The sequence below is a fragment of the Malaclemys terrapin genome, chromosome 19, assembly GCF_027887155.1.
Source record: "Malaclemys terrapin pileata isolate rMalTer1 chromosome 19, rMalTer1.hap1, whole genome shotgun sequence".
NCBI classification, from domain to species: Eukaryota; Metazoa; Chordata; order Testudines; family Emydidae; genus Malaclemys; species Malaclemys terrapin.
In genome coordinates this window covers 9,149,951-9,163,756 of record NC_071523.1, presented here as the reverse complement: position 1 = coordinate 9,163,756, position 13,806 = coordinate 9,149,951, and the positions used below count along the sequence as shown (strand labels likewise).

At 48.2% G+C, this 13,806-nt stretch overlaps 1 protein-coding gene across 9 annotated transcripts in view; it reads left to right on the top strand.

The window, feature by feature from the left end:
- Positions 1–13,806, top strand: part of KAZN (kazrin, periplakin interacting protein) — a 744,475-nt gene that overhangs the window by 667,826 nt on the left and 62,843 nt on the right. For all 9 annotated transcript variants that reach the window (XM_054009195.1, XM_054009194.1, XM_054009192.1 and 6 more), the window contains 2 exons: positions 5,846–6,016; positions 11,425–11,614. In XM_054009195.1, coding sequence (XP_053865170.1) covers positions 5,846–6,016; positions 11,425–11,614 — 361 coding nt within the window. The remainder of the gene's footprint in view (positions 1–5,845; positions 6,017–11,424; positions 11,615–13,806) is intronic.

Here is a 13,806-nt window from a genome sequence, read left to right as displayed (position 1 = left end):
TATTAGGAACCATTGGGAAAGAGAGAAAAAATAAGACAGAAAATACAATGCCACTATATAAATCCATGGGACACCCACAGCTTGAATACTGTGTGTAGTTCTGGGCACCCTATCTCAAAAATGATACATTAGAATTGGCAAAAAAACAGAGATGGGCAACAAAAATGATTAAGGATATGAAACAACTTCCATACAAGGTGAGATTGGGGCTGCTCGTATTAGAAAAGAGACAACGGAAGGAGGATATAATAGAGATCTATAAAATCAGGAAAGGTGTGGAGAAAGTGAATAAGGAAGTGTTATGGGAAGGGAGAAATAAACCAAGAACCAGAGGTCACCCAATGAAATTAATAGGCGACAGATTTAAAACAAACTTAAGGAAGGACTTCTTCACACAGTCAATTGTGGACTCATTGCTATGGGATGTTGTGAAGGCCACAAGTATAATTGGGTTATAAAAACAATTAGATAAGTTCATGGAGGATAAGTCCATCAAGGGCTATTTGTCAAGATGGTTAGGGACACAACCCCATGTTCCAGGTGTCCGTAAGCCTCTGACTGCCAGAAACTGAGACTGGATGACGGGCTGGATCACTCAATAATTGCCCTGTTGTGTTCGTTTCCTCTGAAGCTTCTAGCTCTGGTCACTGTCAAAGACTTAGTTGGGTGCCATCTGCACCAACAGCCTGTATCACACACTGAGCTAGATGGACCATTGGTCTGACCCAGTGTGGCCATTCTGATGTTCTTCTGGTTTAGTTGTTATACTGTGGCTTCATTTTAGCTCAGACATCGTGTAAGTGATAAACTTTAGCTGTCAAAATGCAAAAATATTGCACATTTCTTAAACGTGGCAGCCATGTTTAAAGGTTCCTGCTAGAAAAAGCCCACAGGCAGAGAGGGGTCAGAGTGGGAAATCGTCCTCTGTGAGCCAGATTCCACCCTCAAAGTCCTCAGAGACGCCACTCTGCTGCATACTCTCCAGGATGTAAGAGTAAGGAGGTGTGGTCTGTGCATGTACAAACTCCAACCACACACACACCCTCTCCCCGTAGCTGGTGCAATCTATACCAAGGGAGCAGGCAGTCTGTTGCTGGTAACACTAGGGCTGCAGGATACTGTATCTGCAGAGTATATGAGCACTTACTTGGGTGCCATCTGCACCAATAGCCTGTATCACACCACAGAGTCCACCTTCCCGCGCTCTTGGGGGCTGCAGATTCCATCTCTCACTTCCTGGGGACATGCTGAAACCTTTCCGTTGATATTAGTGGGCTCTGGATTAGGCTCTAAAAGCCATGCCATCTGCACTATCCAAAGCAAGGGGCTGATGTCCTATTGGCTCTCTCTGTACCACAGTCTACAATGGCTTGTATTGAATCTGTGCATTGGCCTTTCTAAATTGTCCTGAAAACATTACCAGCCCACGCAGAAACTCTTTGATCCTCCCCATTGAAGTCAATGGCAAAAGTCCCATTCACTTCAGTGCTGCAAGATCAAGTCCAAAATCTACTCACATTACTGTGATGAACGATGGTAGTGAAAAGACCTGGAGAGATTTAACTCCCTGATCAAAAAAAACTTATCTCAGGTGAGTGAGCAAATAAAAGGTTGTAAGGCAGCTGGCAATATAACTGTAGAAACCGGAGCCCTAGTAAATACATAAATACAGGAAAAGTCAGGTCAACGAGCAAAGTTAGCGGTGTTTGATTTAAGAGTATTGCTCTATCCGGATCATGTAACAAATCGGACTGGAAGAAATCATTGAACCAATATGGTGTGCGCGCTCCCGCTCCCGCTCTCTCTCGCTCTCTGCTCAAGGGAATGAACTTTTACAATGGGTTATTTCAAGGACAGGTTTTGTAATTGTCCTTAAAGTTAAGAGCTTGTTAAAAGAACATACAAACTGCAGTGACTCTAGACTAAGTCGCTCAAGAATAAATAGCATCTCTCTGAAATGTTTTCGGCATCTCTGCTCTGTTTGCAAGAGGATATATATAGAGAGACAGTTTCCTGTTTTGCTTTTGATTAGGCTGCATAGAGCCATCCGCTCCAATAAACAGCCATGGGAATCAAACATCTGTAATTATTCTGGGCTTTTTTCCATGCAAAGAGAGAAAGTTTCTATTTTTAAAGTATCATAACAAAGATCACTTGAATCCAGCTTTCGGCTTTTGCAGAAAATTGTATTTTTCTTTCCAGCTTGTGTGAGAAAATGAATACAATTTAAAAAATCCCAAAGACACGTGCGGGAGGAACGCATGGAGGAAGGCGCATAGGTTGGGAGAGGCTCTGTGCGCTGGTCATTTGCTTGCAAGAATGCTGGAGGTTTTATGATCTCTGCAGCCCCTCCACTTGCTTCATCCAGATCTGCTGGTAGGATCTTTATGGGAGTCTGAGGCAATTCTTCCCTGGGGGCTGTGTTTGCAGAGAGGCTGAGGGACATGTCCTCGTTTCCACTCTGTGGCAGGCAGCCTGCGTCTTTTCACCACTGATTCACTAGAGAAACTTAGTGTATGAAATAACCTATGAACTGGGGTCTGGGCGACTCTGAGGTCATCTCCTGTATTCATGGAGGAGGATCAAAGAGTGTGTGAAAAAGCATCCTGCCTCTTCCTTGTGCTTGTTCTCCCAGGGCATCACATAACATTTCTCCACAAGCCTTAAAGGAAATGACATTGCCATCCTGGTCTCAAGGACCCGCACCCAGAGTCTGTCGCAGTGACCTAAGCGCCTTAGGTCTTGTCCACAGTGTGACTGGAAACGGTGCAATGACGAGGCTTGATTATCAGAAGTGTTGAACATCCAAGACTCAACCTCAAGCTGGGGTCAGTGGGAGTTGCGGGTGCTCAGTGTTTCTGAACATGATTGTGGCTAGCAGCGGTTTTATCCCGTTTTCCCTAATCACCAGAGAGGATCTGCTTATTCTGAAAGCGCTGTTGGTCAAACCAGGCTATAGACTCTCACGACAGCATGGCTTTCAAACAAATTGTCCAGGAAAAAGCATTTGTCTGCATGTCCGGGGAAACCACGCTCTCGGCAACAGAGTCTGTAGGCTGGTGTTGATAGAACAGTTTCATCTATAGTAGGGGGAAGAGCCAACAATGTTCCATCACAGTGGTTGACGGGTGATGTAAACCATCGGCCTGCTGTCCTCTATAAAAATGTAGGGCTTCGACCTACCTCTGATAACACCTCTGAACACATGGGAGCTTGGAGGGGATTTCAGTGGGAAGCAGGATGGAGGGATGGCGTTGCTGATGTTTTACGCTGATACCCTTTCCTTGTGTCCCCCGTGTTAATTCAGCCCTCTTCGGTCCAGTGCTGTATGTGGAAGGACTGGCGCTGTTTGGCTTCTACATATATGCAAAGCTATTGGTGAGGCGAGAACACTGCTGCCTTCATTACATGCAACGTTGGGGGTTGGTTTGTGTTTTCCTGAGCTTGGCCTTGCAGAAACTGAAACGATCGTTTGACTGTGACAACAGGAACTGCTCTCTGAATGTCCCCTTTAGCCATCCTGGAAAGGAGAGGGATGCACAGAGGTTTTTCAATAGGGCTAGAATTTAAAACAATCAGACTAGCTGCAGAGCACGTCAGCCTGGTCCTATTTGGTATAAGCCACCACTCCCATGTACTAACACCTAGTCTGAGATTCCCTGGGCCTCCGAGGCATTTAGGCACCCAGTTCCCATAGGCAGTTTTGCAAATTTCAGCCTTTGGGCTCGACCACATGCACAGTGACGGAGGGGGATGTAAGTAGTCCCCTTAGTCCCCGTGCATGGGCTACCTATGTTGCCAGACCCTGCGTGGGGTCTGGGGAAGCAGCTGGTGCTGAGCTGCTGATCCCGCATCTCATGCAGGTGTGTGGGCACGGGGCGAAGGGCAGACCCAATCCTAGCTCCACCTTTTCCTCCTCTCTCCAGCTGAGCTGCCATGCAGAAGGAAGTAACCACGGAAGCCCCAGGAGAAAGGCATTACAGCATCACACTTCCGTCCCTGCTTCCCCTTTTGGTCATTGGGCAAAGTACGCTGTGCACTGGCCCCTGGACTGCGAGGTGCCAAATCAGCCTTCAGTGATCTGTTCCCCTGAACGGGCACAGGTGGCACCAAGCTGCATGTCCCTCGACCCGTTCCTGGAGGAGCCGTCTCTCAAAACAGCTGGACTTTTCTGCAGCTGCTAATCATTCAGTCACTAAAGCAGCGTCATGGGGAGGGATCCCTGGCAGAAAGTAATACCCAGCACACACATGCAACTGCCGTCTACAGTCCTCTTTTACCAAAAAAAAAAAAAAAAAAAGGATTGAAAAGTGAAAAATACAGCCGGCGGGATGCACGCTGCCATTAGCACAATCACGTCCGTGCTGCTTTCGCCTCACTGAACTAGTTTGCACTGGGCCGTGACTACTGTCAAACTAATAACTTAGTTAGCTGGCATTCTGCATCAGCTGGGCTCCCAGTGCTGCCCGGCCTTGACAACACAAGTGAGCTGGCTTGTGTGCTTTTTGTATCCAAGTAATTTCCCATCCAGCAATCTCCAGGTGGCTCCGGGATGTCCTCTCATTGGCGCAGGAACCTGAAGACGGTGTGGTCCAGTGGGCAGGGAACCAGAGTGGAAGTCAGGAGACAAAATTCAATTCTTGTCTCTGCCACAGACTCTGTCCTGAACCACATGACCCCACCGTGCCTCAGTTTCCCCCCCATGTCAAACAGAGATGATGGTGCTTTAGCCGCCATTGTAAAGTGCATTGATATCTATGAATGAGAAGGGCTGGAGAAGGCCTGAGTATGATTAATCTCCAGAAGCACAACAAAGCTCTCAAACCCAGAAAAGAAGACCCAGGGTTCCTTGAAGCCCACTAGGGACTAGACTGTTGCCACCACATTTCATGTGGCAGGTGCTCAGCTATCACAACGGTAGGCAGGAGAGCAGAACCCGAAGACAGACAGACAGACTAAAAACCCAGAAAACTTCTGTATCTGTACCGAAGCTGCACACAAAGTAGCTGCCACCTGGATTTTTTTTAATAGGCGTTTCCTTGTAGAAACAGGGAATCTTTCGTTTTTATTAAGCTCTGTTGTGAGCGATGAAGGAGGGCAGGGGGTTTCCTCTGAGGCCAGTTCTCATATCCCTGTATCCACAGGGGACAGACTAAATCTGCAATTCAGGAGGAGATACCACAGGCTTGTGTCAAACAGGAGGAAATGGTGCGTTTCCAGGGCAGCTGGGGCTTGCAAACAAGCTTGCCTCCGCTTTAGGTTCTTTGGCACTGGGAATTAGAATCCCCAGGGCTATCTCGAGCAGCTAACTCCTTGCTTCTCTCCAGCGTTCGTTTCAGTGCTAACGTTCTGGTGAAACGCTGGCACTTCATGATGGCCACCCTCGGCCCGTGGGCTGCAGTGCAGATCCATTTTGCCCCACGGGCCTGGTCGGTGGCACCCATGTGGGCAGATGGTCTCCAGGAGGGGTCTGGTCCGAAACATGGCAAAGAGACACAGGCGGTGAAAACGATCTCTTGCTTTTGTTTGTTTGCCCTTCAGTTTTTCAGTGTGTTGCTTCTTTCCCGACTTATTACCCCCGACGCAGACCTGCAGCTTCCTTACAACCCTCCCTATTCACCCTGGTTGTAGACTATGGTAAGAGAAGGTAAGGAAGAGAGGGGTGAAATCCTGGCCCCATTGAAGCCAATAGGAGCTTTGCCATTGACTCCAGTGTGGACATGATTTTGCCCAGTGTTTTTAATACCGGATAAAACGCTGCCCTGTGTTGCGTGGCACGGATTTCCTGGGGAAGCGAGCAGTGCCTGTTCTCTCATTCCCTGCCTTTGCCCTGGTGTCTTTGCAGGAGAGCGAGGATGCGGTGAAAGCACTTGCAAAAGAAAAGGATCTCCTGGAGCGCGAGAAGTGGGAGCTGCGCCGGCAAGCCAAAGAGGCGACAGACCACGCCAGCGCGCTCCGCTCCCAGCTGGACCTGAAAGACAACAGAATGAAGGAACTGGAAGCCGAGCTAGCCATGGTGAGAGCCCTCCCTCCTGCAGCTGTAGCTGGAGGCATTGGTTTAGGCTGGAGTGCAGACGGGGTACCTCTACGGGGCAGCTGGGAGGTGTAAATCGCAGCTCAGGAAGATGTTCACCTGCTAGCTAAAAATCATAGAAATGTGGGGCTGGAAGGGACCTCGATAGGTCATCCAGTCCAGCCGCCTGCTCTGAGGCAGGACCAAGTAGACTCTCCCTCAAGTGTTTGTCCAGCCTGTTTTTAAAAAACCCCACAGATGGGGATTCCACACCCTCCCTTGGAAGCCTGTTCGAGTGCTTAGCTAGCCTTAAAGTGAGAGAGTTTTTCCTAATATCCAATCTCAATCCCTTGCCGCACTAAGCAGCGTGACCACAGCAGCTCAGGCGAGCCACCCGAGTACCACACTATCTGAGATCCTGGGGCCATCCTTGAGCAACCAAGCCCAAGCAGAGTTAGTGCGTGTGCAGGTACCCACTCTGGGAATTGCATCTCCGACTTGCAGCGGAGACGTACCTTAGAAAACCTCAGCCAGTCCGGAGTCGCTGCCATTACCATGAATTCTGTAGGGTTTGCTTTTGGTCTGATTCGCTGTGACAGCCCCTGCCCAGTGGATGTCTCCTGGCTGGACACTTTCACCTTAGCAGCTGGTCGTATGTTTCTGGTCCAGCAAACCTAGACAGGCAGCCTTTCAAACCACCCTGGAAAGATACTTGCAGAGGCTGCGTTTCTACCTCTGCAGTCATCCCAGGACCCTTGGCGATTCCCCCAGCACTCGTTATTTGCTGCCTTTATGCTGTAACTTCCTGCGATGTGAACTCTATTTCCCAGGTGTTGAACAACCTGCAACTTTCCACACACACTGCAAAGTATGGCTAGGCTGCGGAAGCACCCTTGAAATCAATGTTTCCCTGCTTGGGTGATAAATTATCTCATTTTGTTAAGGGGGTTGCAGCACCGACCAAAGATACAATTGCCACAAATCGACCCTAATTGCCTTCAAAAGCTTGCCAGGAAAAGCAAAAACACAACAATCTCTTTGGAACCATTTTGTTTGTCTGGCTTCTCTGCAGATCGACATGGTACTGGAAGCCCAAGGTGAATGTCGTTGAAAGCAGGCACCCTTCTTACTTGTATGTCTGTGACTGCTCAGCTGTAAGCTTCCTTGTGTGCCGTCTGGCCAATGAATTAAGTAGAGAAGGCAAAGAGTTGAAAGGGTGTCTGGCAAGACTGGCAAGCTTCAGTATGATGTGCAGTTTCCTTTCATGAAATACATATGGATACTGTATCCCCATTCCCAGCACAGACACCCCTGCCTAGCTACACCAATACCGCTGTGACTGAGGCCTCCAAAAGGCTTAGAATTATCAAACAGGTGCAGACACGTACCCACATCACAAGTACCCGCACGTCCCCACTGTAATACACAAGTTCATACGCCTCTTTACTTACACGTACAGTGCTGGATCTATTCAAACACATACACGCAAGCGTATCCATAACCCAGTTCCTTCACCGCTCCAAGCACGTGTCCATGCACCCCCTCCATTCCTCTGCCCATATATGCCTACGTATTCTTCAGCATTTGGCTCTGAAATCATAAGCAGGCTGGTTGTCAATTGCCTCCTGTGTTTTCACTGTTCAAAGCAAATTTCTGCCATAAAACACACATGACAGCTGGACATGCAGTCAATTTCCCCCCCAGCTTAGAAATATTCCCTGGTATTAAATAGATACATCACAATGTGTTGTGCGTCGATTCACCTTGCTCTGCATAATTTCACGGTGCACAGTCACTGCCTAACTGCGACACCTAGTGTTCAAAGCCTGTCTGGGGCTCAGTTGTCTCCAGAAAGCAGACTGGGTAGCTCAGAGAGAAGGAATATTGTGGTTTCTCACCTAGCTGAGAAAGGAATGTGCTTCACAGTAAAAACAGCAGATTTCAGGAAAGGGCACTGGGATCATTTCTCTTACCTTTATTGGACTGTCTGTTGAGAGCTAAATATATCTTTCTTGGACTTGTATAGAATACACCTCATATTTCTAATATTAGGCCAGAATTCGGTCATGTTTAATCATGGTGAGTGGCGCCTTGCAGTTAGCTCCATTGAAGGCAAGGGGGTTATTTGCAAAGGAAATTTCAGTAAAGGTGGAAGAATGTGCCCACAGTAATTCATATTTAAGGAATAAAGCTAGAGATTTTACAGTGCGTGACGGGTAGGGTGACCAGACAGCAAATGTGAAAAATCAGGACAGGGGTGGGGGGTAATAGGAACCTATATAAGAAAAAGACCCAAAAATTGGGAGTGTCTCTATAAAATCGGGACATCTGGTCACCCTAGTGATGGGTAATCATGCTTAATAACATGGGTGTTATGCAGGTGAATTCACAGCAACCAACGTTTATGGCAAGTATTTCTGAAAAGGCGCTTACAACTTTTATAGCACAGTGTGACAAGGATATCTGTTAGATAACAATCATAGTTGTATAGGTGTGTTGTGTGTTGTTTTTTTTAACTATTTAACTCCCAGGGATAAGAATTTGAGATGCATTGCTTTAAAGGTGCTCTGCTTTTCAGAGTATTTCTCTTTTTTGTTAATTATTAAAACACTGATAGGGCCAAATCTCCAGCATAGCTCTGTTGGCTTCAACGGAGCCGGAGCTACGCCAGTTTGCATCAGGATCTAGCCCTTAGTACCTCATTTGAGTTCCACCTCAGACATGTTTGCCTTATTGGCAGCACGTTGTCAGCTTGCCGGTCTGACTGTAATCCAGGAGTGTTTGCTTACTGGATGTTAAGCCAGCAGTGTGCTTGTGATCTGATCACTGCCTCCGCAGTCCAAAAGGTGCCTTGTTTCCTCGCTTGAAGGATGTAGATGCTTGTCCTTAGATCTGGAGAAATGAACCGAGTCTTCCATGTTGCAGCCATTTGTGGCGATTGTGCACACATTCAGTGCTGGGACATCAACCAACAGATATTTCACTCAGTCGCTCACCAAAGCCCCCTGGAAAACAGCAGTAGGTTGTGCAGATGTAAGATAGGTGAGCAGGATATGAACACATTAGCAGAGGGCAGAGTTCCACCTACAGAACTTTGGAGGTGAGGTGTGAAAAGGGAAGAGGCCAACTTGGAGACTCATGCCCCAAATCCTCAAAGATATTTGAGCTCCTAACTCCCCTTGAGAATCTGGGCCTCTGCGCCTAGGGTGGCTTTGCAGTGAGTTAGGAAAACTCTCTCTCTCTCTCCTTGCCACCAAGCCCAGGTGAGGTGGAAGTGACTTTGACCCAATAAACGTGGCGGCTGAGATCTTGTGTGCATGGTCAAGCTGTATCCTGGAGTGCCTTTTCCTAGCTGACTTCTAAACCCTTGAAAATCAGGTTTTATAATGGAAATGCTGACAGATCCTAAACCGTAGCAGCACTGTTGGCAATTCGTGCATGTTCTCTGAGTTGGGCCATTGTACATAATGTTCCATCGCCTTTCAGATGGATGGAGGTTTTATTTCTGGGGCCTGTTATGCGGTATTTATATGCAAATTCCACACGCTGTTGCAGGAACCCTTCTATCTAGGGTTTTTCACAAAAGCAAAACACACTGGAGACGTGGAATACACGAGACTTAGATGCATATATTTACATTCAGTGTGTGCTGTGTGTTTTGTTGATTCCTCACTGCTGTACTGGCAGCATAAGAGCAGGACTTGGGAGTCACTTTCTTAGCATTAAATGGAGTTTGGTGGAACAGATTAGACAAAGCATTAAGTAGGATGCCCGGGGGGAAGGAGGAAAGGGGGAATTGGATGCATAAGAGAGTTTGGATTTTGTTTTTAATATATTGTGTCACACAGTCTGTCTTTTCCCTGCTTGTAGTTAGTGGGAATATTGCATAGGTAAGTTGAGTATTCGCTCCAAAGCTACAAAGAAAAATACCAGTAAATCGCGATTTGATTGGGTTTTTTTCTTCCTTTTTAGTTTTTAAAAAGCGAATCACTTACCAATAATGGTTCCTCCCCAGGGACACAATCCAGAGTCCGTCAAAGGGAAGACTCCCATTGACTTCAGCAGGCTTTGGCTCAGGCACATAGGAGCTGATCTTGCACCCACTGACTCCACTGAGAGCAGGATTGGGCCCCAAAGGTGTCATGCATGGCTCCGGGTTCGTGGCTCACGTGTCCTGCAGTGCAACATTTGGGGTGTTCCCCAAAGAAATCCATTGCGAGGCTCGGGGCAGAGAAAGGGGTGTGCACGGCCTGTTGCTGCCAGCAGCTCCATTTGCACCTTAGGAGCAAATTCATGCCCTCCTTGTTCCTCTGAAGTCCGACCAAAGGCACCACATCATTTAATGCAACAGACCCTGATCCTTTAATCTGATCACTGACCTACCTCGACACCTGCACAGAGTCCCAGGGAAGTCAACAGGGGGCATAAAGGGACCACAGGCAGGGATCAAAATGCAGGACTGGGCCTTTAATAAGTGACACCTTGAGGGACTGGAAAAAACCCAGGCAGCCTATGATTTCCAAGGCACTTCAGAACTGTGGAAATATTCTGTGTTGTCCTAGTTATAAAACATCGAGTGAATCATGGGAGCTATTCTCTGCTGGCTAATTAAAAGGTACAGTCAAGCAACGGGCACCTCTTTAATGAGAATTTTCAAATTATTTTTACTTTGTAGATGCTTCTGTTTAATTTTTCAAAAAAGCAAAATATTGAACAGGGGGAAAGCGTCCCTCTGAGCCTGCCAAGTCCATCGGGAACAGCAGAAGAACAAACAGGCCCGTTTAACACATCTGAACCAAAGCCAACCGCTGACTTTCTCTGTGTGCCTTTGCCTTTCTTCATGAAATTTGGCACCGCTTACTGAATAAATCACTGGCTCCTGTATTTGCAGGAACAGCTGTTTCAGTTTTTGGTCCAGGTTTCTCTCAAAGGTAAATCACACGCTAATGCTTTGTTGTGCTGTTTTTGTTTTCTTTGTGATGACCAAGTAGGTTTGACTTCAACTGGCCAGCCTACCCCAGCTCAATCACTTATGCTTCGTCTTACCTGAGGGCTGCCGGAAAGCCGGGGCTGGCGTCCCAGCTCTCAACAAGTGCATGTTCTGTTTTGCACTCAATCAGATCTAAATGGTATCTGCTTGCATTCTGAAATCCTATTATTGCAACATTGGGAGCACGTAGATTCCCCCAGAAGAGTTAATTCTCAACCTTGGTAAAAGAAACCATGTCTTTTGGGAGGATTTAACCCTAAAAGCAGCCACCTACATCATGTTTTCTTCTTGGAGCGTGAAACTGGCCCCCGTGCGTTGTGTTAGCCCCTCTGCACAGAGGTGACTTGAACGCACTGCAATCTGAGTGCTGTCTTGAGAGAAGTGTTTCATTGTCTTGTGTTTTGTTCTTTTATCCCATAAGGCCAAGCAGTCCTTAGCCACGTTAACCAAGGATGTCCCCAAGCGTCACTCGTTAGCCATGCCAGGCGAGACCGTGTTGAATGGGAATCAGGAATGGGTGATGCAGGCGGATCTCCCGCTCACAGCTGCTATCCGGCAGAGCCAGCAGACGCTTTATCATGCGCACCCCCAGCACTCAGCAGATCGACAAGGTGAGCGCCTCGCCAGCCACAAACCCCTTTGGGAAACCTCTGTGATCTCTTCTGCCTTTAAGACGATGGCATTCTTGATAAAAATTGAGCACCTCCTTGTTCCAGCAAAGGGTTAGTCTTGTGTACTGTGGCAGGGAGGGAAATAAAGTCCAGTAGCTTGGTATGACTCCGCTCCAAGGACAGGTGGGTATAGGAGAAAGATTTAAATACATATGAGAGTTCCGGAGGCATGAGGCCAGATCCCCAGGTCATAGCTACACTGGCGCCAGTGTATCTATGCCAGTCTACACCTGCTGAGGATCTGACCCACAGCCTTTAATCTGAAGCTTAACAATTTCCCTTTTGAATGTCAACAATTCTCATTCATTTTAAAATTAGGGTTTATCTTCAGCACTGAGGATTTTCACCCCTGTATTCCCCTCTTTCAGGTGAGGTGCAAGCCTGAGGCCTTCGGGTCATTGAAGTTTTAGGATTCTTTTGAATCCCAGTTAAGATAAATTACGTTCTGCCCCCTAAAATCCCTCCTGAGGGATCCAGTGAATACACAACATTCTTTGTTCCTTCCTGTTCCAAGCGGTTACGCAGTGCTGCAGTGCCCTGTAACAGCGGCCACCTTTCACCCCAGAGGTTGGCTGAGTTTCAGTGGTTGGGCTGACGTCATCCTCAGCTCTCTTTCTTGTCTCCTCCAGATGTTGTAAGGCTTAATCGAGGCCTAGCTGTAAAGCGTGTGGAGATGTTTGGAGAAGGGGTACTGTGGGAGGGCAAGGGATTCACTGCTTCTACCCTCTGTGGTACAAGTCTCTCCCATGGTTTGACAAGGGCATGTAAGAAACCCGACCAGGTCTCAAAATCCAGATTCAGACCCAGGCTGCTATGCATAACCTCCCCTTCCCCTGTGGCTTCAAAGTCTGGAGACTCTGCCAGCTGAACTAATCCCCTTTCAGGGAGCAGCTTCAACTCCGCTTCAGAGCAGCAGGCCGAAGTAAATGGAGGCTGGTCTCCCCGCTCTCTGCCTTCCACGCTGTGAACTGGGGCCAGGATGTTCAAACCTGGGGGCGTAGAGTTGGCCATCCGAGTAAGGGGCCTGACTTTCCAAGCAGCCACAGTCAATGGGAGCTCGGCACTTCTGGAAATCAGGCCCGCGCTTAGGCACCTAATAATAATGGATCTGTCTTTATTATCTGTACTGCAGTAGCACATTAAAGCCCCCGGTGAGATCCGGCCCTCCTTGTGCCAGGCACTGTACAAACGCATAGTAAGAGAGAGTCCCTGCCAGGTAGAGCTGAACAAGCTAAATGGATGTAGCCCACATTGGAAAGTATTGGCCTCACTGGAGCCTACACTCTCCTGCTTGAGTGCATGATGCTGTTTCAAGGCCCCCAAGCAGGCTTTGCCCTCTTCCCTTTCAATTCTAAGCTATCCTATGTGCTCTCCCTGTTCCAATAACCTACCCAGCACCCCAACTGTTTGCAACCAAAGCCCAGGCCTCGGGAAGCAGCAGTTCCCAGCCTTTCCTGAGAGGTGATCTCAAAGGCGTCAGCGCCTCGTTCCTTTAAGCCCTGCAAAGGCAGATCAGGGAGGAGGATGCATTTGCTCAGAAGTCGGCGGCGAGCACCACGCCGCAGAGGAATTTGTTCGCAAGCAGAAGGGCGCCTGCGCCCTGCCGGGCCTGACCCCTGCCCTGCCTGCCCCTGTGCAAAGCCGTGAGAGCTCAGGACCCAGCAAGTCTGCCAGCTCCGGGCGCCTGTGGCGTGGAATTGCACATTCACGGGCTGCTGCCGGTTTCTAATATTCTCTGGCAGTTCAAGGATTGCCCTCGCTCTCAGCAGAAAGTGAAACGCTGCAGCACTAGATAACCTAGCATCTGTATACGGGACAAGGATGCAGCGTTCAAGGAGTCTCATCTTCTCACCCCTTAGTACAAATACTCCAGTAATGGCTCAAAACACTAGAGTGACACTGCCCTAGCGCATGAGCTCTTATTGCAGCGCACTGTAGTATCCCAGTGTCCTTCACACAGCTGTTGTGGGTGATTACAGTCTGCCTCTGTACATCCACACACACCCCTGCAATTTCGGTTTCATACAACATGCTTCCTGCCCTGCAGTGCTGTGAAACAGCTGCCACGTTCAAGGCCATAGATGGTTTCCCTGCAGTGGTGGGTGACTCCAGGAGATTTTCGAAGGAGCCTG